This window comes from Polypterus senegalus, chromosome 6, assembly GCF_016835505.1.
Source record: "Polypterus senegalus isolate Bchr_013 chromosome 6, ASM1683550v1, whole genome shotgun sequence".
In the NCBI taxonomy this organism is placed as follows: Eukaryota; Metazoa; Chordata; class Cladistia; order Polypteriformes; family Polypteridae; genus Polypterus; species Polypterus senegalus.
In genome coordinates this window covers 115,156,398-115,183,175 of record NC_053159.1, presented here as the reverse complement: position 1 = coordinate 115,183,175, position 26,778 = coordinate 115,156,398, and the positions used below count along the sequence as shown (strand labels likewise).

The 26,778-nt window shown below is 35.6% G+C and overlaps 1 protein-coding gene across 1 annotated transcript in view; it reads left to right on the top strand.

Annotated features, from left to right (window-relative positions):
• Positions 1-3,288: 3,288 nt before the first annotated feature.
• The window catches only part of eral1 (Era-like 12S mitochondrial rRNA chaperone 1), a 33,950-nt gene continuing 10,460 nt past the window's right edge, over positions 3,289-26,778 (top strand). Inside the window, exons 1-6 of the mRNA XM_039756839.1 lie at positions 3,289-3,501; positions 4,084-4,254; positions 10,142-10,269; positions 13,533-13,610; positions 14,122-14,168; positions 18,107-18,168. Coding sequence (XP_039612773.1) covers positions 3,423-3,501; positions 4,084-4,254; positions 10,142-10,269; positions 13,533-13,610; positions 14,122-14,168; positions 18,107-18,168 — 565 coding nt within the window. The 5' untranslated portion in view covers positions 3,289-3,422. The remainder of the gene's footprint in view (positions 3,502-4,083; positions 4,255-10,141; positions 10,270-13,532; positions 13,611-14,121; positions 14,169-18,106; positions 18,169-26,778) is intronic.

Below are 26,778 nucleotides of genomic sequence, written 5' to 3'. Positions count from 1 at the left end.
ATCTGGGAAGTGATTAAAGTCCATTCGGATGCACACCTCCAGGTTCAGGAACAGTTTCTACCCAACTGCAATCAGACTCATGAACAATCAGTAACTTTGTGTCACCTCCACTGCTACCTGCACATATACGTCTGCCACTGTCTCTATTTATTCCTAGGATTACGGTGGCGCAGTGCTGCCTCACAGTTAGGAGACCCGGGTTTGCTTCCCGGGTCCTCCCTGTGTGGAGTTTGTATGTTCTCCCCGTGTCTGTGTGGGTTTCCTCCGGGCTCTCTGGTTTCCTCCCAAAATCCAAAGACATGCCGGTTAGGCGGATTGGTGATTCTAAATTGGCCCTAGTGTGTGCTTGGTGTGTGGGTGTGTTTGTGTGTGTCCTGTGGTGGGTTGGCACCCTGCCCAGGATTGGTTCCTGCCTTGTGCCCTGTGTTGGCTGGGATTGGCTCCAGCAGACCCCCGTGACCCTGTGTTCGGATTCAGCGGGTTGGAAAATGGATGGATGGATGGATGAAAATATTAAGCATATTAGAAGCCACTACAGATTAGAAAGAGTAGCAATCAATGCAATATATGAGTGAATCACCCAGTAAAAATGCCTATGAAGCCTTTTCCATATTAAAGTATCCAAGTGAACAAACAAAAGCAAAACCAGACCTGGATGATGATTTGTAATAATACTGTAACATGAATATAAGATTTAAATAATTTTATATACAAATAATTAAGTAATACAAATAATTATGTCACCTAGTACTTTTGAAATTAGATTAATACATTGTGAAAAGGCGATATATATAGCGCCTGACCCGGCACAGACCACACAGAGGCACGTGTTCACACTCAAGGCTTTTATTTTTATTTCTTCAGCCATGGGCACACATCTTCCCCGTGTCCCACAGGTCCAACACAGTCCAAGCACAAAAACCCACATAAACCAAACTTCCCTGCTCCACCACTCCTCCCAGGCAACCTCGTCCTCTTCCTCCCGATTCTGGCCTCGAGTGGAGGTGGCTGGCCCTTTTTATACCCCACCCGGAAGAGTTCCAGCTGGTTGACCACCTGGTCCTAATTGCCCTTCCGGGTGGGGCTGAGAATTCAAGCAGCCAGGCTGCGGAGTCCATACAGCTCCCCCTAGCGGCCACCCGAGCCCCCAACCAGGCTGTGGAGGACTCCATCTCCCATGGAGCCCTGCGGGTGGTTGGGGAATCACCGTCTGCCATGGAGGCTGCCACCAAGCGTCCCGGGGGAGGTACTGAAGTGTCCATGGTGGCTCCCCCGGAATATACACAACAGGGGCGTCCCGGCCGGGCATGGGACCCGGCTGTCCGTCACAACATATAAAAAAACAGGGTAGCTCTACTGTCCCATGGATCCAGCATACTGGGTTTGAATCTCATAAAAGGATGTTGTCTGCATGGATTTTAAATATTTGCCCCAATGTCTGTGTGGTTTTCTTTCAGGCACTCCAGATTGCCTCCCACACCCACAAGGACATGCTAGTTAGTTTAATTGACAGTTCAAACTGGGTTCTTCTGTGTGGAACCTGTGATGGACTGACACCATATCCAATGTGCCCAGTGCTGCTGGGACAAACTCTGGCCTCTAAAAACCTTTACCTGGATTTAGCAGGTATGTAAAATGTCTCGGTGCATGCTCGATGCATCTGTAAAAGTTATGTAATACTACTTAGAAAAAACTCAGGACACCCAAATGGAGTATTATGTGAGAATATAAATTCCTCCATCTAATAATTTCTTTTTCTATGACATCCATTTTGTTGATCAAGGTTGCACAAAGCTGGAATATACAGGGGAACAAAAGGCCTATGGGAGAAGCTAGTTCATCATAGATTACAGTCAAACAAATATATATCCAGTTATTTCAACACATTCTTGTAGACAATTAGACCAAATTATCCATACTTTCTTTCACCACTACAGAGTCTATTCTTGCAAGAACTCATGGCAGGAATCAACCCTAGATACCATTAAATTGATTTAAAAATATAGTCATGATTTCAGGAGGCTGACCATAATACACTTTTCCAGTCATTTCCTGTCCAATATCTGTGTTCTTTTGCCTATTTTAGACTTTTATTTTTATTTGCCAGTTTCACATAAAGATTTTTCTTTGAAACTCTGCCTCTGACGTCAGCATCTCCTGCAATAATCTTTTAATTGGCATGTAGAAGCAAACTGAGGACCTCACAGTGCATATTCTGAAGTCCTTATCCTCTTATGCAATTGTGCATCTGGGCTGTCTCCTTTTTTTCTATCCTGCCTTGTCCCAGTTCACTCACTTCTGTCAAGACAATAATATACACCTTTGTATGAAATCTTCAATTTCTTGGCAATTTGTCACATAGAATATTCATCAATCTGCAAAAACAACAATAGACTGACATGTTTCATTGGAAAGTGGTTTCATTTTTTCCACTTTTGAACCCAGAACTGAATTTTAGGAATGCCAGTACCTTGTAACCCATGTGAACAGAGTAACAGGTATGATTGATGCTAATTCTATTACAAAGGTTTCTCAAATAACCATTTAGCATTTATACATGAATAATTAAGGATAAGCTAAGAGAGTTTACCATGAAGAGACTGAAGGAATGACTGCTGAAAATGAAGCATTGCAGTCATACATGTATAGTAAATTAAAAAGCTGTCATTTCAAGCAGAAATAACCATTAGAAACCATAGTAATGTCTTTCATATAAATTTAATGGTATCTTGATAAAAAGGGTATACATTTCTATCAAAAATATTAAAAGTTTTGGGTGTGTCCAGACTTGATTAGCTGTGTAACTAAACTCAGCAGAGCAAATAACTTAAAGTGCACGTTGTTTGGAGATGACTGGAAACCAAAATATGGAGGGAGAATCCCACACAAACACTGGAAGAAAGTGCAAACTCCGTACTAGCAATGACCACACTGCGAGTGTAAAGGTCCCTGTAATTGAAAATGCCAGTTTAAAAAATGAACATGCAGACGTTGAAAAGCAACAATTCATGTTATTTCGTTTTATCCTGACACCACCATGGCAGGCAAGATGTTTTTGCAGCAATGGTCCCTGTCAATTTTTCTAAATAACGCTTTGCATTCATATTTTTGACAATCTGAAGTCAATTAACCAAAATATGTATGTCTTCAACGGTGACGCGACTACCCTGAAGCTGATTTTACTACAATTGCAATGTGTCTCCCACAACTCTCCTTCCGGATGATGCAGTAATCCCTCCACGTCGTTAGAGGTCGCTGTAGGTTTCCAACGCGGTTCTGGGAAAGCGGTCACCTCTAAAATTAACTCGATGTTTCAAACAATATGGCAGCGCACAGACTTGAAACGTGAGCATAAAGTACACAAACAAGATGTGACTGCAAGTGATGGAAAGTGTCAAAAAATGACCGACGATTAAACGAAAATGGCGACTCTGTGCGTCAGGTGTATGCGTTCCGGTTACGTGTCAGTTCTAATTAGAACAGTCTGCAGATACGCACCTGGTGAGGTTTTTTTAAACAATAAGTATTCATTTAATATGATGTATTCGAATACGGTAATTATATGGAATTTGTATGGAATAAAGAGTCTTTATGACTGTACGCTCGAGCCCTGGTTTTCTGTGCTGCGTGTTACTAATGACCGCAACTGCACCAGTTTGCCGCAGTCATTTGGCTGTAAAACTGATCGATAAAGTCGAGGGTGGCCAAGCGATAATTACGAACGTTGTTGGAACTTCAGTCCTGTGGTCATTCCACATCGAGCTTCTTATGCCCACAACTCTGCAGGAGCTACTGGATAATGCAGTGATTTAAAATCTGTTTAGTTCTGCCATTCAAATTATTATTTAATTCAAAAGACAAATCCTTCATTTTTGTCGTTGACTTGTTAAACCATACAGGGATTTCTATATATGCGCACAGGCTATATGGTTACTATTAGAAAGTATTATTTGGCATTGTAATTGTGTATAGTTAATAATTTATGTATAAATAACCCTGTGACAATGTCCCTTTGGAGTTGTCTTATCCACTGCCTATAGGAATCTCACTGACTTCTACAAACCTATCTTATCTTTCCCAAAGGTGCTGTTCAGTTTCCCCGAAGAAAAAGCGTGCCTGCTTTTAATCACATACCAGCAGTTTTCCTGTCAGGCAAGTCCGCACTTAGTAAAGTTATTAACAGCGGCACCCGCCGCCAGTGGGAGGAAGACAGTTTTGCACAGCCGCATGCCCCACCAGTGTCAACCAGCAAAGGTGATTTTCTTTTTATTTTATGTTGTTACTCTACTAAAAATGTCGCTAAAGTTCGTAGATCAGAGGTTCTCAACGGTGGGGCCTCAGTGAACGGGGTGGGGGTTTGGGTTATGTGGCTACAAGATGAATAAAAGTAATTATAAAATATCTGCAAAATATTCCTGTCACTAAAAATAAAGTTACAGCAGGGCTTTTAAGCTTAATGTCAACGTTCAAAATACAGCAGCGTCTTGGTTGGGATGCACAATGGCAGCTGTGCAACACTTGGATCTGGCAACGGAGGCGAAGAGCACCAAATTCAGGGCAACTTGCAAAACACTTACATTGAGGAACAAAATAGGGAGGCACTGTGATCTGGTGAAATAAAAAGGAAGGGCTTGCTAGAATGGGAGGCATTTCTTTCGGGAGGGTGGCGAGCACATTAGCCAAATTGAATGGTAAATTCAAAAATCTGGATGATTTTTGTCTGTGGTGGAAAAGAATCACTTGTTGATAATGCAGAAACCATAGTCAATTTAGAAGTGGTGATAAGTGAACAATCGGAAGATCATAAGTAGAAGAGCAAGCTATGAACCAAATAGAAAGTTCTGGATGGTACTTTAGTAGCTAGGGCATCTCTCATTATCAGAACAGTGAGGGGGTTTTAATTATATGTAAATGGTTCCAAGTTTGGTTCATTTTATTATTCCCTTAGTTTTTGTTATTTTTGCAATTATTAAATAAACCGCTTTCTGTGTTCACTTCCTTGTTCAGTGGAGCCTTCTTCCCAAACCAATTACTAGGTGACTACAATATGTTCCACTAGCAACGTTAGCTGGTGTAGACAGGTAATGGCAAATATTTTTAAATTTACTTTTGTTTTTGCAGTAGATTTACCCTCTGTGTTCCTCCTACGTCTTTCTTTGTTATCCTCATGTTTCTCAATCTCTCTTGGCTGATGTTTCCTCTCTTAGTCACGTTCCCATAAAACCTGTCTTCAACTCTCAATGATCAGTTCCTGTTCGCATTTTGACAACCACCAATGTTAGATGGGTCCCTATTACTCAATGAAAATACCATTCTTATTCTTGCAAATACTTCATGTGTCTGAAGCTGACTATCCTCACAATCCTTGTGTATGTCAACATTCCCTCCCAGGTGTTTCCTTTCTTGATTGCATTTGATTGAACAACCACAGTGACATTGACCAATCGGATAAAAACCAAACTGACCAAATAGATTGCTCAAAGGGGCTGGCCACACACACACACAAACACAAACAAACAAGACTTTTTTTTATATTGATAGGTAAGACCCATCATAACTATCAGTTTTCTGAACAGCAACTTTTAATGGTGTTTCATATATACTCCAGTTATTGTACTAATCTTTAGTTAGCATATTTAGTGACCTATTAAGCTAATAAGAAAAACTGAAAAGGTGACAAGCCTCACTGTCATAGAAAACCTTTAGTGTTTTAGCATTATTGCATATAAAGGAGATGGTAGAGCAACTTGAAAAATGCAGCTGCTGTGTTCATTTTTTAAAGCTGCACATGTGTCTGGGCTGGCTGTCCTTCCACTTCTTTTCCATCATTTTAATTGTCACATATGTAGAGAAAACACTTTTACTTGTGGTAAACATGGCTGTCAGGGATGAAAATTCTCCAGTGCTGAATTCAGAAGAAAACAAAGTAGCTTTTGTAATTAGGTTAAGAAAAAAATAATGTCATGGTTAAGTCTGCATTTTATAAATTACTTTTGATTTGTTATTTTCAGAAATTTTATGCTTAATTTAATAAGTAATACTTAAGTCAAGTGAGTTGTGAGCAGCTTTTGTGTGTTAGTGAGGAGGACCTTGCCCACCTCTCCTCGGCCCGCTGTGTCTCTTTCAGATTCATGCTAATATATCGGTACTGCAATCAAACTATAATTCTTAGCGTGATGAGAGAGGTTGCAAAATCAACTGGAATGTTCAAGCAAATTATAGAAAGAACTCTATCTAAATCTGTTAAGTATCTAGATAGATAGATAGATAGATAGATACATACATACTGTATAGGTATAGATATGTATATTGATTTTATGCTATGATTAAGAAATTCACACTAGTAAGAATTATTATTTATTATTATTTTATTACTGACTGCTGTTGCAATGGTGATTTAATTTTTCATTATGTTTTAAAATACTAGTGAAACAGCAGTACACGGAAATAGTTTTTTGTTAATAAATGTAAGTTCATAAATAAAAACCTTTGTCAGGACAGCAACAACACAGTAGGGGAAATATCTTGGGGGGCTCTTACATTCACATGGTTCACTGGGGGGCCTTAGAGCAGCAAAATCTGAGAACCAATGGTGTAGATGGCATTATAGATAGTGCCTATGTCTCTTTTTTGAATGTATTGTTTCAGTACATGGGTGCCTTACAAAAAAATTACTTTTATCATCATTTCTAATCCTGCAACTGAACCAGTTTTACTAAACATTTCTTAATATTGTGTTTGTCATTTATACTGAGGGTTTTAAAAGTCCTTTAGAGCAGTTGAGAATATTATCTATTTATTTAAATGTTAATTTATTTACCAAAGCTCCTTAGTCAAATTTTAGAATAAATGAGAGCCTAACCCAATAATATCAGGAGGAGATTAAAGGCCTAGATCAAACATTAGTTTGTTACAGTGCAACAAGTAAGTTTAGATGGACATTTTGGGATGTAGGAATAAAACCACAATACCTAAATAGGTGTTGATAAAAATGGGGGAGAAAATTACAATGAAGAAAATTATTTCTGCTATACAATTTATTCTTCTGTAACACTCTGGTCTAAAAACAAGTTCAGAGAGTTTACACAGATAGTTAAATATGAAACTAACAACATTACTAAACATTGCAACTTTACATAATAAACACATTCATTAGTTAGTTGTACAATATTAGATTAATAAAAACTATATTTCATTACATCTCCCCAAAATGTTTCTTTGAAAATTAGCAAATGAAGCAAAATTTAGGAGTAATAGTAAACATTCATTAATATATATGATACACCAGTAACTGCGTACTGCTCGATAACGTGCAGTGAATGCACTTGACTTGAGCATTCCTAGTTTTCATAGTTTTTGTGTTGCAGTTACTTAGTACGTTTTCTTTAATTCTTCACTTAAGCTGGCACTTAAGTCTTCAATTTGCCTCAAGAATGATTAGCGAAGGTGGTAGGGAATGAGAACGGTGCCCATATGCATGTGCTGCACGGCCACCCTGCTGCGCGCTGTTGAGAGTTGATTCTACAATAAAATAAAAATAAAAAGAGTAATAAAAATCATCACCCGAAAGAGGATGGTAGATGTCATGTAGTATGCGTGCCAAATTTCAAGTCAATAGGTGTAACGGTTTGCGAGCTACAGGTGATTTAAAATCCTGGACAGACAAACGAACAGCCACGGTAGCGTATTATACAGTATAAGAAGATAACCCCTGCCCACACAAAAAAAAGCATAATTTATATCCTTGCCAATCACCCTTAAAAATGTAATGTTTTATAAATTCTGAATTTCAGGCAATGATGTGGTTTGTTCACTTGTAGACTGCAAAAATGATCATTTAAGCCTTGGAAGCGTTTGCTATGAGGAATACCTTAATGTATCCCCAAATTCCAGCAAATTTGTTACCCACATTTATATTTATTAAAAAAAAAATAGCTTTTTGTGTGATATTCTTTAAAACATTTTGTGCAATGGGAAAGATCATAATGTCGAATTTTAAATGTATTAATTTTTGTAATATAATCTTCTCTAACTGGTTAATTCAATGCAGGGCTAAACTGTTCAGTCCACCAGCACTGACATCAAGTCAGGAAACAGCTTTTGATAGTTCATTGTAGGGCCTACTGATGTACACAACTCACACAAGGTCAATTTTGGAATCTGCAGTTAACATTTGTGGATGTAGGAAAAAAATCAACACAAACCCAAGGTCAACTTACAAACTCTACACAGGTGATGGCTAGACAGAGGATTCAAACTCAGTACGTGGAATCCATGAGGCAGTAGTGCTAACAAATATGCCACTGTACCTCCCTAATTTTTAAATGTATTTTAATAAATTCTATTTACCTGCATACCACTTGTGCTGTGCAGATACCTGTGTAAAGCCTAGATCCTAATTAATGTGTTAATAGTTTGCAAAAATAACCATTCCCTTAAACATTTTTTTAATAAACAGGTTCATAAAATGAATAAATAAAAAAAATAAAAATATGTTTTTATTCACGTATAACCCAAAATAAAATTTCACCACTTATTAGGAATGAACATTGTGGAGCAATCCCTTGTAACAAAAGTCAGATACATATTCAGTAAAAAGATGATCTGTTTTTGTTGTGTTGGGATTAATTTAGCTTTGAAGTCCTCTTGAATTTTGTGGCAATTTTAATAAAGTTCACTAAAGATAGAATTGGCCAATATTTCTTGCCTGGATAATCCATACCTGTGCACATAATTTGGCAAAAATAAACAGCAGAATTCCAATCACTTCTAAATTGCTTGAATTGTTAATAAAATTTGAAATCAGAATAAAATAAGAATCACAAGTTCATGACACTGTTAACTCCAGAGGATGAAAGAGGTGCTGATTTCAAAGGGAGATATGCATAAATTAATGTCTGTTTCAGATAGAATGTTTTATAAAAAGAAGTGAGCTTGAACTTCAGCAAAGCTTCTTTTACCAGGAGAGATACAACACCAGTATAAAGTGCTATGATAGGTGAAAATATGATTTTTAGATTAAGCATCATTGAATTAGGGAAATATTTACATTTATCATTTTAACTCAAGCTCATGCCCTTTAATAGCTTTTTCATTGTTATTTTTTTTCTATGGATTGAAATAAATCACTAAAGACATTTTTAAAATTAAACCATTATTCTTACCACAATTAAATGAGAATTTTATTGAGCAATATGAATATTCTGTCCCTGTAAATAGCACAAATGGCTTTAATCTGTGAAAAAGAATAATCACTTTTGGCATTCATTCAAGTGAATAGATCTTTTTAATCCTGTTCAAAAACATTTGTGCTTATGTTTTTGTGACTGCCGACATTAGAGTACTTTTGTTTGAAATTACATAATTTTTGCAGGCCTGATTGAATTTAAATATTGAAATATATATCATCATGCATCTGGAGTAAGTATCCTACTCTGCTTCAAGCTGGAATGTTATTAATAATTAAACCAGATAGAATGATTGCTGAGCTAAATACTGTTGCTAGGATGAGATGTGATATGAAGAGGGCCTCTAAACTTAGAAGCTTTGAAAGATCTTTTTAGTTCTTTGTTCTAGATGACTATAAGGCCACATTCACATTTGTGCACTACCTTGTAGTATTTCACCACCAAGACACCAGGAGAATAAATTACAGTGTATTCTATGGATCCATTTATATTACTGCAAAGGCACACTCTGCAGTTTTAAAAAAAAAAAAAAGAAAAAGTACCTGCTCCATATTTCCACCAGTCTACACATGGAAGAGTACTATTGCAGTTAAATGACCAGCTCACTGCCAGATGCATGATTAATAGTGCATGAAAGTCCATAAACCTATACATGTTGAAATACTCATCCATAAATGTGTCTCTGAATAGGTTTAAATGTAACCAAAAATAAGACAAGTCCTATGACTTTATTACTTTCAAGTAGTGTAACTAAAATTAATTAGATTGTTTAAAATGAAATAGTTCACTTTAATACAATTCTTCAAACCATTCTGTGTTTACAGCCAACCTGTTTTATGTATTATTTAATGACAATTTTAATCACTGAAGTATTGGAGGTAAATTTGGCTGCTTGTCATGTATTTCTGTTATAACACTAATCTTAGAAATCTCACAGTGGTTGTTTTTTGTAGTGGAACAGGACAACTTGTTGATAAGAAGACCAGATCAGCCAAAGAATTCCAAGAGGCTAAAAATAGCAGTCATTGGAGCACCAAATGCTGGAAAATCCACATTATCTAATCATCTTCTGGGCAGAAAGGTACATTTGAAAACAATGGAAGAAATTATCTCTAACTGTAAACATAGTTTTAAGGTTATATCTTAAAAGCTCACTGCTGTTGTGTATTACGTGAAATTTGCCAGTGCTTTTTTCTAGGTTAATATGTGATTTGTCTCTTTTGTCCAACAAACTTGCAAGAAGGTATAAACTAAATTCATCTGTGAATGTATATTTATGATTACAATGCCTCCTGATTGAAATATTCTTCGCAGTTATCATATAGTCCCAAAGCCATGTTACTGCTCTTGGAGAATACAGTGCTGGTGTCTAAGCAAATCAATAAACTGTGCAATTAGAAAAAAGCCCAGGTTACTTTCTGTATGTCAGAGGTCATTCCCTCTTAGATCACAAGCAAGCAGTAGGAACAGAATAGTACTGCAAGGTAGAAGTAGTTGCCTTAAAAGTGAAGACATCAATATGAAGTTGCCACATGCCATCAGATCAAAACATTTTGGCATGTCTGATCAACTTGATTCTTTAGAATTGTTAGTCTAATCCTTTTTTCTAACTATAGTCTTGTGGTGTTCAGATAGCTTTATGGGTGTGGTGTTTATTAGAAAACAGGTTTGTAGCTAGGTAATTGAAGTTTAAAATGCCATTCCCTTACTTTTGAGAGATTAGCCTTGAGTGGTTTTGCTTACCACAAATTGAGCAGGTCATGTCCTACTAGTTGAACACTCCAGTACAATGAAATATAAGCTACTTGTATTTGAATTTTCTTAGTAGTAGAATAGTATAATTCATCTACAGGAAAGTCAGTTAATCAAACCCTTATTAATAGAGCAGATACAAGTCTTGCGACTGAAAATGTCTTTCATGTATATGAAAAGACTGGATGGTCATTTAAGCTCTATTGGTGGAGACAATCCATCATACAGGAAAAAAATGCTTCATTAATGGAGTAAATAATCTCAAAGCAGGTCAGTCAAGTACAGCTAACAAAGTTACTAGCACAAATGGAGCTCATCATTGTTGAAACCAAACACTCAGGCCTTGTCATCTTTTGGTGTGTTCTACATGTGCACTAATGTGTTTGTAAATATCATTTCAAATGAGGATTCATCTGACTATATTACACTGCTGTCTATTGCCTAATCTTTGTACCACATTACCCGTAATCTTGAATTGTATACTGCAAACTGATAATTATATTTTTGTAGCTAATTGATGCCTTGCTTTGTGAATTCATTGCCAGCATGACCTTTGACGTTTTTTCTTCTGAAGCTTGCCATCACTGAAACTCCTAGTAACAATTTTCTATCTTTCCAAGCTACTGTTGTGTTCTTTTCCAGCCATAAACATTCAATGAGGTTCCTGATTAATATTATTACAGTCAAAGTAAAAAGTATGTGAACCCTTTGGAATTATCTGGTTTACTGCATGAATTGGTCATAAAAAGTGATTTGATCTTCGTCTAAGTCATAGGTACTGGTATACACAATGAGCTTAAGCCAATGACGCACAAAAAATTCTACTCTTTCATGTCCTTATTTTACAAACGCATACAACATTCATATTGCTAGTGGAAAATGTAAGTGAACCTTGGGATTTAATAACTGGTTGATCCTCTTTTGGCAGTAATGACCTCAACCAGGCTCTTCCTGTAACTACAGATCAGACCTGCACATCGTGCGGGGGGAATTTTAGCCCATTCTTCCCTGCAGAACTGCCTTAACTCTTCCATATTCTTTGGTTGTCTTCTGTGTATGGCTCTCTTCAAGTCATTCCACAGCATCTCAATAGGATTGAGATCTAGGCTCTGAGTGGGCCACTCCAAAAGGTGGAGTTTGTTCTTCTTAAGCCATTGTGCTGTGGATTTGCTGCAATGTTTGTGGTCATTGTCCTGTTGCATCACCCAGCCTCTTCTGAGCTTAAGTTGATGTACAGACACCCTCACATTATCCTGGAGAATTTGTTGATAAACTTGTGAATTCATTTTCCCCTCAATGATGGCAAGCTGCCCAGGCCCTGACACAGTAAAGCAGGCCCAAATCATGATGTTCCCTCCACCATACTTTACTGTAGGGATGATGTTTTGATGTTGATATGCAGTGCCCTTTTTACAGCAAATGAAGTTCTGCTTGTTCGTCCCAAATATTTCAGTTTTGGTTTCATCACTCCACAAAACATTTTCCTAGTACCGTTGTGGAGTGTCCAAGTGCTATTTCACAAACTTCAGGCGTTCAGCAATGTTCTTGTTTGATAGCAGTGGCTTCCTTCTTGGTGTCCTGCCATGGACTCCTTTCTTGTTCAATGTTTTATGTATAGTTGACTCATGAACAGAGATGTTAGCCAGTTCTAATGACTTCTTCAAGTCCTTTGCTGTCATTCTAGGGTTCTGCTTTACCTCATTGCTGACTTTGCGTTGCGCTCTTGGGGTCATCTTGGCAGGGCGCCCACTTCTAGGCAGAGTAGCCACAATACCAAATTTTCTCCATTTATTGACAACTTGCCTAACAGTAAACTGATGAATATCTAAAATCTTTGAGATGACTTTGTAAACCTTTCCAGCCTTATGTAGATTAACAATTCTCGGTTGCAGCTCTTTAGACAGCTCTTTTGTGCAAGGCATGATTTCCATGTGGATATGCTTCTTGTCAAAAACTCAAACTTTATAGTGTGTTTTATCAATCAAAGTAATTCTAGGCCACAACACTGAACTTGTTTCGTTAAATGGACTCCAGATGTGCTACATTCTGACTACAATGAGCTTTTTAAAAAGTCATTAGCTTAGGGTTCACTTACTTTTTCCAACTTTCAGTTTCACAGTTTGAATGATTTATTCAATATGGTCAAAAATTCTCTGAAAATCTGTGTATCTTTAGCTATAGAAGACTGTGTTTGTTCATTATTGTGACTTACATGAAGATACAACCATGTTTTATATGGGAATTAGACATAAATATAGATAACGCCTAGGGGTTCACATACTTTTTACTTTGTATATATGGCATTGAACTACTTAGAGTATGAATTATTTAACTCAATAATTGCACATTTGTGGAAAGAGTACTGGAAAAATGTACATTTTTATGTGTTTTTCTTCTTAAACAGTGCAAAGTCAGAGATTTTGTGTTAAGAGTTGTGCAGTTTTGTGTTTGATTTTGGTAACATTTTTAAGGGTTGGTTGTAAATGTGTATGACTGATGTAATTAATTACATGGTAATTTTTTTAAGATACTGCTAAAAATATGTATTTATTTTCCCCAGTGAGTAATATAGCACGTTTTTTTTTTCTTCAGGTATTCCCTGTGTCGAAGAAAGTACATACAACTCGATCCAGTGCACAGGGTATTATTACTGAAGATGATACCCAATTGGTTAGTGCCTGCTGTTTTCTTTGTAAATGCTCTTCTTTGATAATTAAAATGAAACTACACTAGAATAACTGTACATATTAATGGCAATTTTGAAGCAGATGGATATTTAGAACTCTCAAGATTATTTATATATTTTCAAATTTGTTTTAAGAGTTTGATTTTGTTTTGTTGCTAAAGCTGTTTAGGATTGAATAAATTGAGATTAATATGCAACAGAATTCAGAGCAGAACTTTGCCTCTTCTGTCATTATGCGGTTAGTTTTATCTGAAGTATTAGTCTAGTCAGATAACTTTACATACTGTTTACATTTTTTTTGCTATGCAGTTGATAGGAAGTTAAACATTTAAGCTGCTTTCACATAGCAGTAAATAATTAGACTGCAGAATTTTTTGTTTCAATAAGTAAGTTTAACAAAATTTGAATACAAGTGCAACTCATCTGCTATTCAAGTAATTTCTTAAATGTCTCTATTAATATGTACTTTGATAATTCTGTTTTTATGCTTTGTAGATTATATTGGACACACCAGGGCTTACTAATGTTCAGAAAGAAAAACGGTAAGTGTTACACTGATAACAAAGTTCTGTCTTATACTGTATAAGATAATATGATGGTATGCATTTGCAAGGTTAAGCCATTTTTTAGTTTTGTTCCACACATGAATTTATTGGAAACCTTTGCTTCAAAGTAGTCCTAGAGGATACAGTCATTTAATTATGTAGGTGTATTTATTCAGAACTGTCTAATATTCTCTAGATTGTTTCTGATGGTTTGAATTCTTTGAAATTAAATCTTTTTTGTGGACTGCATGGCTAAATTTATCTGACCATCTTTGGATTTAGTTGAGTAAACTGTAATCTCCTTTTTTTGCAATTGTTTGTGTGTGTTTGATTTTAATTGCAAGATGACACAATTTTACAAAAGTCTAACCTCCATACTGTTGTTACTGCTGACAGCCTAGAAGTAATCTTATAATCAAATTCTAGTTCTCCACCCTCTCAAACAGGTGAATAATAAGACCTGTTTAAACTGGATGCACATCACTGAAAATGAATTAAGTGTCCATCTGTGTGTTTTCGGTTTAGAAGTATTTATTTTGAAAGCTGAGTATATAAAACCTACATGGTGTTAAATTAAAGACAATTGTGCAGATCCTCTTTAACGTAAGTAAAGTTATCCTTGAAAGTGGTCATTTTGATCACCTTTTGATTTGGATACATAGTGCTACAATGTTTAGTTTTCACTATGTTACTAATACAGGCTTGAGCAGAATTTTTAGGTACACTTCGTGACTAACGGCTATCTGCAGTAGAATTGTATTCTTTCCAAAGTGTATTCTTGTAATCCTATATTGGACCCTGCAGGTTAAACTAATGGATGGACTGTTGGCTGATGCAGCAATTTATGAACAAAATGTTTTCAAAATTGCATTTACAATTGCAGGTACATAGGAGGCAGCATATACAGTAGTTTGCAGCTAATCTAATCTCTAAATTAAAGTACATGAAGGAGAACTTTAAGAGGGTTTTCAGCCCTTTCCAGTACACTCATCAATACTTGTAGATTTGGGGATAAAATGCTTTTATGCAGTTTTGAAATTGGGGCACAGAAATGAACATGAATTCAATGTATTATAGGGGCTGCTTCATGGATAAACATTAAGGTAAATCCATGACACCTGCATATTCAAAAGTATAAACTGATCATTTATTCAGAGTCCTCTTTAAGGTGCAAGGGTTAGTCAACTATCTTCAAAGGGAGTGCATTTCTTCTATTGCATTTCATCAGTCTCAATTATGAATTCATATCGAGTAAGCTTGGAAACTCAGTATAGGTTTCCCAAAATTATACACAGCTGCTTTATGAAATTTTGGGTATCCAAAGAAGGTGATGTAACATCCCTTTTTGATTTATGAATAATGACAAAGATGCTTATTGATGATCACAAAAATCAATTCTTGTAGTGGACATTTGAAAATTGTACATGTTCTAAAGTATTTGAAAATATTTTTTCTGCTCTAATGTACATTCATTTAATTACCTTCACTGCAAATTTGCATTTTTTTCTCCAGCTTAACACATTTTACATTCATTTTTTACATTAAAACTGTACTTGTTAAAGTCTAAGAATCAATCATGCAAAATAAGTGTTTAGCTTAATAATTGTCTAAACTAAAGTGGAACCGTATTCATTCAGTAAAAGGAAAAGAATGGGTTTTTGTATATTGACTGTTCTATTGTAAGTAGAACATACACCTAATTTCTATGTACTAAACACTTCCACAAAGAACATTACTGTAATGAAACTGCAACAGACTGCTCCTTCCCTCAACTTCTGCTTGTACATCTTCCTGATAGATGTTGATTAGTAGTAACGTGTAGTTGTGATTACTTAGAAAATGGTGTCTATTTGAAGATTGTTTCTATTGTTTGTGAGACGGTGTTGCTTGGTCTCTTTGCCCTGATATTTAATTGAAATTCATGTAATAAAATAGATCCTGGAAAGCAATTATACAGAATGTGACAAATATATGTAATGGACATATCCTTCACATATCTGACATGCTTCAGGCAGACACTGTGGTGTAGCAAATATACCATTGGACTTTAAACCGCAAGCATGTCAATTTTAATTCTTGCAATAAACTCTGTGCGTCATCCGTAGCAAATCACTTAATCTCACTCTGCTGCAGTTGGAACATACATGTTAACAATTGAAGCATAGCTCTTTACTTGTAAAGTACCTTAGAATAATTGTTACAGAAAGGTTCTACTGTACATAAAATAGTATTGTTCCCTTCAGTGGCACATATTAAAATATTTCTGTAAATTCATAAGTGATTTAGAGTTCTATGGAGTTAAAACAAGGATTTTAAAAGAAAATTCCTTCCCATTAGAAAGCATGGCGGGCAGTATTTTTAATTACAGGGAGTGCAGAATTATTAGGCAAGTTGTATTTTTGAGGATTAATTTTAATATGGAACAAACACAGTGCTATCAGTCAATCCAAAATGTTAATAAACCTGAAACCTGAATGTTTCACAACGGAAATGTGAGTGTGAACATCATCAGGGGAATACATATGTGCGCACAATTATTAGGCAACTATTAGTGTGCAGATTTATTATGCAACTAAAGGAAAAATGAAAATGTTCCCATCTCACTTGTTTATTTTCATCTGTTATAGTGAGAATAATAAACAAACACCTCAAAATTTACAAATAAACATCTCTGACATTTCAAAAAATAAATCAATCAATCAATGACCAATATAGCCACCTTTCTTTCCAATAACAGTCATAAGCCTTTCCATTCATGGAGTCTGTCAGTTTCTTGATCTGTTGACGATCAGCTTTTTGTGGAGCAGTGACTACAGCCTCCCAGACACTCTTCAGAGAGGTGTATTGTTTTTCTCCCCCGTAAATCTAGCGTTTAAGAAGTGCCCACAAGTTCTCGATAGGGTTTAGGTCAGATGAGGAAGGGGGGCCATGTCATTATTCCTTCATCTTTAAGGCCTTTACTGGCTGGCCACGCAGTGAGAACTTCGATGCAAGTGATGGAGCATTGGCCTGCATAAAAATCATGGTCTTTTTCCTGTATCACTGTTTGAAGAAAGTGTCTTGAAAAACTGGCAGTAGGTTTGGGAGTTGATTTTGAGTTCATCTTCAATGCAAAAGGTCCAACTAGCTCATCTTTAAAAATACCAGCTCATACCAGTACCCCACCTCCACGTTGGAGTGGAGCTCTGTGCCATTACTGATCCACAGGTCCATCCATCTGGTCAATCAAGAGTCACTCTCATCTCATCGGTCCATAAAACCTTTGAAAAAAATCTGTCTTCAGATATTTCTTGGCCCAGTTTTGATGTTTCAACTTATGTTTCTTGTTCAGTGGTGGTTGGGTTTCAGCCCTCCTTACCTTGGCCATGTCTTTGAGCACTGAACACCTTGTACTTCTGGGCACTCCAGGTAGGTTGCAGCTCTGGAATATGAAAGTACTGGAGGATAATGGGTTCCTGGTAGCTTCACGTTTGATTCTTCTCAAATCTTTGGCAGCTAATTTGCGTCTTTTGTTCTCAACACGTTTCTTGCGACCCTGTTGACTATTTGCAACAAAATGTTTGATGGTTCTGTGATCACACACCAATATCTTAGCAATTCCAAAAGTGCTGCATCCCTCTAAAAGACTTTTTACAATTTTTGACTTTTCAGAGTCAGTTTAATCTCTTTTTTGGCCCATTTTGCCTGAGGAAAACTAGCTGCCTAATAATTCTGCACACCTTGATATAGGGTGTTGATCTCCTTAGGTCACACCCTCCCTCATTACACAAATACACATCACCTGACGTGCTTAAATCCAATAAGCATTCAAGTTAATACAGCTTGGAGTTGGAATATACGCATAAAAATGATGATATGGTCAAAATACTCACTTGCCTAATAATTGTGCACACAGTGTAGTGTATAGTTTTTAATCGGGCATGTATCAATTGCAGGCACCATCTGGAAAAGTCTTTGTTGATGGATCCGTGGAGTTCTGTCCAAGAAGCTGATTTAGGTAAGTGCAAGTAGTTATTAAGCAACCTGGAACTGGTGTCTACCATTGGCTGAAAACAACTCTGCTCTGTGGATATTGTACAGAGTACATTACTCATTAGCTTGTTTTTTTGTTTTTTTTAATTTGGATATAATAAACCTGTTTATATCTTCTTAAAGAAGAAGCTGGAATATTTGGAAATATTATGGACTCAGCATTTAGCTAAAAAATGGTTGGCATGCGAATCTTTTTAGGTTAAACCTTTTCTACTTGATTGTGTTATGTGTTGTTGTTTCGTTCTGGATTTCACATATTTTATAGTTGTTTCTGGCTGTGTAGACTATGTAAGCCTTTGAAGCTCATTGTTGTTGCTTCTCCAGACTTCAATCCATATTTTAAGATTATTAACTTTGCTTCTGGTCAATACTTGCTTATTGCTGGATAGTTGCAAAACACTTTGACATGTTTCTACAAAGTCTACACACACTTTACATTAATTTTACTACTTTTATAAAAATATAAAATGGAAATATCTTTTTTAATGTCTGTATTAAGTGCTTTCACTGAATGAAAAAATATATTTTTGGAAAAATGTATGAAAAAAGAAAATTGCATACAGTCCAACTAAATTCCAGTGCTGTTTGTTGTTTTGTAGATTTTTTTTTTCCCTTCCTTCTCAGAGGCATTTTAATTTGTTCATGGTAACTGAAATTTCAGCTTTTCTGTGGTTAATTTTTACATAAACTGCTGATGCTTAAGTAGCATTAATATGTCAAGTACTTTACAACACAAAAGCTTTGTTGCTGATTGATTTTTTTGAACATGTCTTTTTCAGTATTGACTCACAAAGAAGATTGATTGTAAAGTAATTTGTTACTTTTGATTTTATTCGGCTGTTTCTACAATTAAAAGGATGTATAAAAGCTTAGCAAGAAAGTTTTTCATTCTCTAAAGTATGTAGGAGTCACCCAATTCTCAGTTCCTTAGAATTGGTGAATCTTCAGTCTGAAACCGCTCTTGAAACTTTCTTTACTTTGATGTACTGTTTAGATTTAGTAAGCTTATTGGTGATTGTTCCCAGCTGTTCAGTTTAAATGGTTCTTGGAAAAGTAAGCGCATGCTTGTTTAGGTGGTATTATGGGCATAATCATATTGCCAAATGTTTGCATGAAACAAAGCAAGATATAATGATCCAAAAAATTAGACATTCACATGCTACCCACAGTAACATTTTGTGTAATTTGTATTTCAGTTAATTCATGATATAAAATATTTTAAAAGAGAAAACAAATATACACACGTGGACAAAATTGTTGGTACCCTTCAGTCAATGAAAAAAAAATTAAAAATGGTCACAGAAATAACTTTAATCTGACAAAAGTAATAATAAATAAAAATTCTATGAAATTTAACCAATGAAAGTCAGACATTGATTTTCAACCATGCTTCAACAGAATTATTTAAAAAATAAACTCATGAAACAAGCCTGGACAAAAATGATGGTACCCCTAACTTAATATTTTGTTGCACAACCTTTTGAGGCAATCACTGCAATCAAACGATTCCTGTAACTGTCAATGAGACTTCTGCACTTCTCAGCAGGTATTTTGGCCCACTCCTCATGAGCAAACTGCTCCAGTTGTCTCAGGTTTGAAGGGTGCCTTTTCCAGACGGCATGTTTCAGCTCTTTCCAAAGATGCTCAATAGGATTGAGGTCAGGGCTCATAGAAGGCCACTTTAGAATAGTCCAATGTTTTCCTCTTAGCCATTCTTGGGTGTTTTTAGCTGTGTGTTTTGGGTCATTGTCCTGTTGCAAGACCCATGACCTGCGACTGAGACCAAGCTTTCTGACACTGGCCAGCACATTTCTCTCTAGAATCCCTTGATAGTCTTGAGATTTCATTGTACCCTGCACAGATTCAAGACACCCTGTGCCAGATGCAGCAAAGCAGCCCCAGAACATAACAGAGCCTCCTCCATGTTTCACAGAAGGGACAGTGTTCTTTTCTTGATATGCTTCATTTTTCCGTCTGTGAACATAGAGCTGATGTGCCTTGGCAAAAAGTTCAATTTTTGTCTCATCTGTCCATAGGACATTCTCCCAGAATCTTTGTGGCTTGTCCACATGTAGTTTGGCAAATTCCAGTCTGGCTTTTTTATGATTTGTTTTCAACAATGGTGTCCTCCTTGGTCGTCTCCCATGAAGTCCACTTTGGCTCAAACAACGACGGATGGTGCGATCTGACACTGATGTTCCTTGAGCTTCAAGTTCACCTTGGATCTCTTTAGAAGTTTTTCTGGGCTCTTTTGTTACCATTCGTGTTATCCGTCTCTTTGATTTGTCATCAATTTTCCTCCTGCGGCCACGTCCAGGGAGGTTGGCTACAGTCCCATGGATCTTAAATTTCTGAATAATATGTGCAACTGTAGTCACAGGAACATCAAGCTGCTTCGAGATGGTCTTATAGCCTTTACCTTTGACATGCTTGTCTATAATTTTCTTTCTAATCTCCTGAGACAACTCTTTCCTTCGCTTTCACACAGTGACTACCTGGAGCCCTATATATAGGTCCACTGACTGATTACAAGATTGTAGACACCTGTGATGCTAATTAGTGGACACACCTTGGATTAACATGTCCATTTGGTCACATTATTTTCAGTCTTTTCTAGGGGTACCATCATTTTTGTCCAGGCCTGTTTCATGAGTGTATTTTTTTAAATCTGTTGAAGCATGGTTGAAAATCAATGTCTGACTTTCATTGGTTAAATTTCATAGAATTTTTATTTATTATTACTTTTGTCAGATTAAAGTTATTTCTGTGACCAATTTGAGTTTTTCTTTCATTGACTGAAGGGTACCAACAATTTTGTCCACGTGTGTATGATGCAACTATTATTGCTAATGTCCCTATCACTAGCACACATTCTTTGCAATTCTGTTAACTGTGTTATCAAGTCAGACAGTAGTTTAAATCAACTGCCTAAATGTCCCATTTTCAGCACACACATGGGTGGGCATTTATTTTTGTTTTATCATTGTTTGCATATGTAAACCTTGTTAGACTGCAGTAACTTATGCCAGATACAACCCTTAAACAGCATGCCAAATTTGTGATTCTCTTGGTTTTAAGTTTTCCAAATGTCCTTTTAAATGATGTATGTCTAATTAAAGTAAGATCTTAAATAATTAAGAAATCAAGGAATAGAGACATAGAGATTGAATTAATAATAGGCAGAAAATGCCTAAAAAATAGTGTTCCACAGTCTTTAGCTATAGGGAGAAACAAAATAATCAAGTTACATAACATTCTTAAAACTGTGTAATCAAATTTAGGGTCACAGAACCTATCCTGGCAACAACAATCAACTCTGCAAATGATGGCAGTTCAGAACATCCTTAGGGACGAAAGCTGGAGTACCCAGAAGAAAACCCACATAGAACATGGAGAGAACATGCAAACACCTCATGGGCAATGACTGGGATTCAAACCTAGGACACTGGACTCACAATACTGCAGATCTAACTACCATTGTACCAGTTACTAAATTAGAAAATAGAAATAGGAAGGAAAACTGCTTGTATTTTAGGGACTTATAAGAATGAACAAAAAATAAAAATTGATAAATAGAAACACCATTCTTTCTTCATTTGATTAAACCACAGCTGACATGCATACAAAATCAGGTAGAAGACAAGTTGAGCTCATTGCTTTAGCCTTTTACCTATTACGCAGTAGTGGAATGAAGGGTACATTTTCCTGGCTGTAGAAAGATACAATTGGATTAATAAAAGGTTTAGTGGTGATGTCCACAAATTATTTAATAAAAGACATTAAGTGTAAGTAGAATTAGGAGATATGATAATTGAAAGGCTTGTAGATAGGAATCTGAAACTCACCACATCAAAATGAGGAAAATAGAGGGCATACAAAAAAAGTGTATAAAAATGTGCCAGAGACATAGTGGTCAGTTTTATGTTGGCATATACTAAGCACTCTTTTCTATGTGCTATTTAATGGTTGACTTTCTGATGATTTCAGTTTTCAGAACAATGAACTATTTTGACATGTTCATCAAAAGGGGTATGTTTTCAGTCCCTAATACATCCATATCTTTATAGGGCACAGTCAAAAGCTTTTTCAGCATCCGAGTTAAGACGCAGAGTTGGGGATTTGTGATGATGGAATTAATCAATAGAGCTCCAAAAGGCTATTCCAGATCAAACAAAAACATTGTGATCAATTTGTGCAATTTTATAAATTTACCAAAAAAAGCTGACCTCTAAAGATTTTTTTGCCACACCAATCTAACATTTTTTTTCTATCACAGACATTAAATTAATAGCAATAAGAGCGATCTTTTGGCATGGGAACATCTGTGAACAACTACCACAAACTATATTGTAACTCAGAAACACTGATTCCTATCCACTTTGGAAGGAATTGGCCAGGGGATTCTCAAAATGTACACTCGACATGGCAGCTGTTAAGGCTTCAACAAGACCAAAGATTCATCCCAGGGTAGAAACAGAAAAAGTAGCATCAATAACTGAGTTAATGAATAATAATATAGAAAAGTGAAACCACAGCAAAATTGTAATTTTTTCATAATACACTGGGTTACCACTTAATTAGGTGCACCTGTCTAGTAGAGTGTTATACCTCTTTTGGCCTTCAGAACAGAATGAATTGATTGGAGCTTGAATTCTACAAGATGCTTGGTGCATTTTTCAGGAATACTGTACCATGCAATATTAACTTTATTGCCCAGTTGCTGCAAACTGAGTGGCTACACATAGTTGCAGTAAGTAGGCCTTTCCTATGCATCCCAAATAGGTTTCATAGCACTGAGATCCAGCGATTGTGAATGTTACTAAAGGTATTAAATCATGCTGTCCTGTTACTATAACCATGTGGTGATAATACATGACATTTGACTTGGTGTGTTTTATCATACTGGCAGCAGTGTTTTTTTGTTGTTAATGAAAACTAAGCCAAATATGTCTTTAACAAAAAATAATTCCATTAACTAAAATAAAACAAAAAAAATGTCTGAGAAGTAGAACTAAATAAAATGAGAAACTAGTTTTATTAATTTTCAGGTTGCGAGAGTTGCTGGCATATTAGAACCGCGTGATTGTAATTTAAGTTTAGAAAAGACCATTGATTTGTACGTGCCCTCAATGTAAACATTGGAGTCTTGTGATCAGCTCACATATTCTGGGTTTTGCAGTGGTCATTTTAAGCTATCAGTCAGAACTGAGAGTGAATACAGAAGGCTCATCATTTGCTAGTGAACTTTTCTGAGGATTAATTGGGCATAATTGACCATCTTTAACAAATGCCCTGCTAGTTGTCAGCAGTGGCAGCTTTTACCAAACTCCTGGAACCTGTTTCTTTGGTGGATTTGTCAAGCTCCAATGGCCATCTTGGCTTCAAATTTGGTCAATGCTGTTATTGTTGTATGGCAAAGGAAGGTCAGCAACTGGCATCAATGACCTCTGCTTCCAATTTTTTAAACTCATGGCTATATGTATTAACTTACTACCTCTGTTTGCAGAAAAAAATATATGAAAAATTATTTGAAGTTCAATTTTGATGTTTTAACTTCATTATTATTACTGCATAGTAATATCAGTGTAAACTGATACATTAAAAGAAATCCCTGAATTTCTTAGTGTATAGAGTACAGTATCTATCATTTTTTTATTCACATTTAAAAAAATTATTATGGTAATTACCTTATTTTGCAGAAAAATTGCATCCTTGATGGTGGTGTCATTGCAGTGAAACATTAAGCAGACACATATGCAATAAAAGCTATCAACCAACCCAATGTTACATTTACACATTAGTGTTTTAATTGGGTTGTTTAGTACTGTTATTTTAGTGTGGGCAAAGTGGTGGTGCACAGATAGTATTCCTGTCGCATGCGCCATTAGCTCATGTTTGATTGCTTTCCCGGTCAGGATCTGTATTGAGTTTGCATGTTCTTGTCCTGTGTATGTGAGCTGATTGTACAGAACTGTAGAAGAGTGCCGATTTTAGAGGTATAACAATAGACACACTTAATCGCTAAAATGTTTATTCCTTCATGTGTTGTCAATTAACATCCACCCAGTTTTTCCATGTTGTTGTAACAGATGTTGATGGTTTAAAACTAGTTTTCCAGTTTTTTTTTTTAAATTAAAAATAAAACAAAAAATAGTGAAAAACTGAATAAAAACTGAAAATATAGTGCAAATATAAATAAGAATAATAATAAAAACTAAAACAAAAAAAAATCCCTTTAAACTAGAATCCTACTGGTTGCAAGTGCCCATCTTTATGTAGATAAACTCTAGCCAGAAAGGATTAACTTGCTCAGCAACAATGTTCAATGTCAATTTATTTATGTAGCACATTTAAAACAACATAGGAATGCTGTGGCCAAAGTGCTTTACAATAAAAGAAGAAAAACATACAATTAACATAAATAGAAATAAAATAAATGAACATAAATAAAATAATAAATAGAAGTAAGATTACATAATCACAATGAGGAAACCATCAGTATTACTGAAGGTCACCGAATGCAAGTGAATAGAAATGAGTCTTTAATCTTGTTTTGAACAGTTCAATTGTAGACGACTCCCTTATGTGATGAGGTAGAGAGTTCCACAGGCAAGGAGCAGCAGCTGCAAAAGCCCTGTCCCCTTTAGTTTTACACTTGGTATGAGGGACAACAAGAGACAACTGACCAGAAGATCTAAGCACTCTAGATGGCTGGTGGAAAACACACAATTCAGATAAATAGGCAGGAGCAAGCTCATGTAAAGATTTAAAAGCTGACAATAAGATTTTAAAATCAATTCGAAACTGACAGGTAGCCAGTGTAAAGAAACTAATATTGGAGAAACGGAATCAGACTTTCTTGCCCCAACCAGAAAGCAAGCGGCAGCATTCTGAAACAACTGTAACCTACGTATCGGGGATTTGCTAATCCCAGAATACATCGACTTGCAGTAATCAAGGCGAGAAAAGATAACAGCATGAGCAGCTTTCTCAAGATCCCTAGAAGATAAAAAATGCTTGATCTTCCATCTTGCCTTTCAAATGTTCGTCTGTGGGACATGGGGCCCTAATGTGTATGTGCCAAAAAACTGTCACCACTGACTTGCACTTTTGACAACAGAGAGGTTGGCTACATAGACTTGTGTTGCTTGATGTAAAGGGAACAAGAATTTGTCCAACCAAACATCCTTTATTTTTTTTTATTTTTTCTTCTGCGAGGGTTCAACTTTAACAGTTCTATGCCCATTTGAAATATGCACCATTGTTGTCAAACCCTTGAAACAGTTGTATTTGAAAAGCGCATAACGACTGCTGTTTGGAATATGCTAGAACCAACATGCATAGTGCCAACCATCATGTAAGGTTCCAAGTGGCTAAGCTTGCTTGGTTTGCTCATTCCAGTATACCAACACTAACTGATGATAGAAACACTTGTGACAGATGTCAAATTAGAAAATAGAACTAGATATTGACAGTTGTATGTTGGCTGATTGTTAGTCTCAGTTAAGTGGAGGAAGTTGTTGATGCAGATGGCTGCCTTTAATACAGAATCTGGGAGCTTTGTATGTTTGGCATTCATTTGCTGGAGAATAATTTCAGATAACGTAGGCAAAAGTGGGCTAGTCTGAAGCCCTGACCTTCTGAATGATTGGGGCAAAAGTACTTTAGTCTGGTGATTAAATCATTAATGAACGGTTATGTGTTTATATGAACCTTGATCACTACCTTTAGCTTGTTTGTGCAAGGCAATTGGCAGGTACAAGTGCCATTATTGTAAGAAAAGTTACCCTGCATGAACTTATTGGATTCCTGACCAGTATCACAGAAGATGTTCAAATTATGCTCCAACAACATTCTACAGCTATCCCCTTGCCTTTGATTAGTCTTGTAATTTGTTTTTGTTGTCACAACACAAACTGTCTTTAAAGTAGGCTTTTTCTTTTACTTCAGTGCTGACAAGGATATTTGTTAGGGCAGCAGTTTCTGCATTATTGACTGATTGTGTTAATATATATATATATTTATATATATATATATATATATATATATATATATATATATATATATTTATTTATATATATATTTATTTATATTTATATATATTTATTTATATATATATTTATTTATATATATATTTATTTATATATATTAATTTATATATATATATTTATATATATATATATATATATATATATATATTTATATATATATATATATTTATATATATATATATTTATATGTATATATTTATATATATATTTATATTTATATATTTATATATATATTTATATTTATATATTTATATATATATATATATTTATATTTATATATATTTATATTTATATTTATATTTATATTTATATTTATATATATATATATATATATATATAATTTGCTACCCTGGGTGGCTGTCAAGGATTTTAAATCACCTGTAGCTTGCAAACCATTTGACCTATTGACCTGAAATTTGGTACACATATACTACATGACATCTATTATCTGCTTTCAGGGTGATGATTGTCCTTGAAGATTATTTCTCTTTTTATTTATTTTTTTTCATTTTATTGAAGAATCT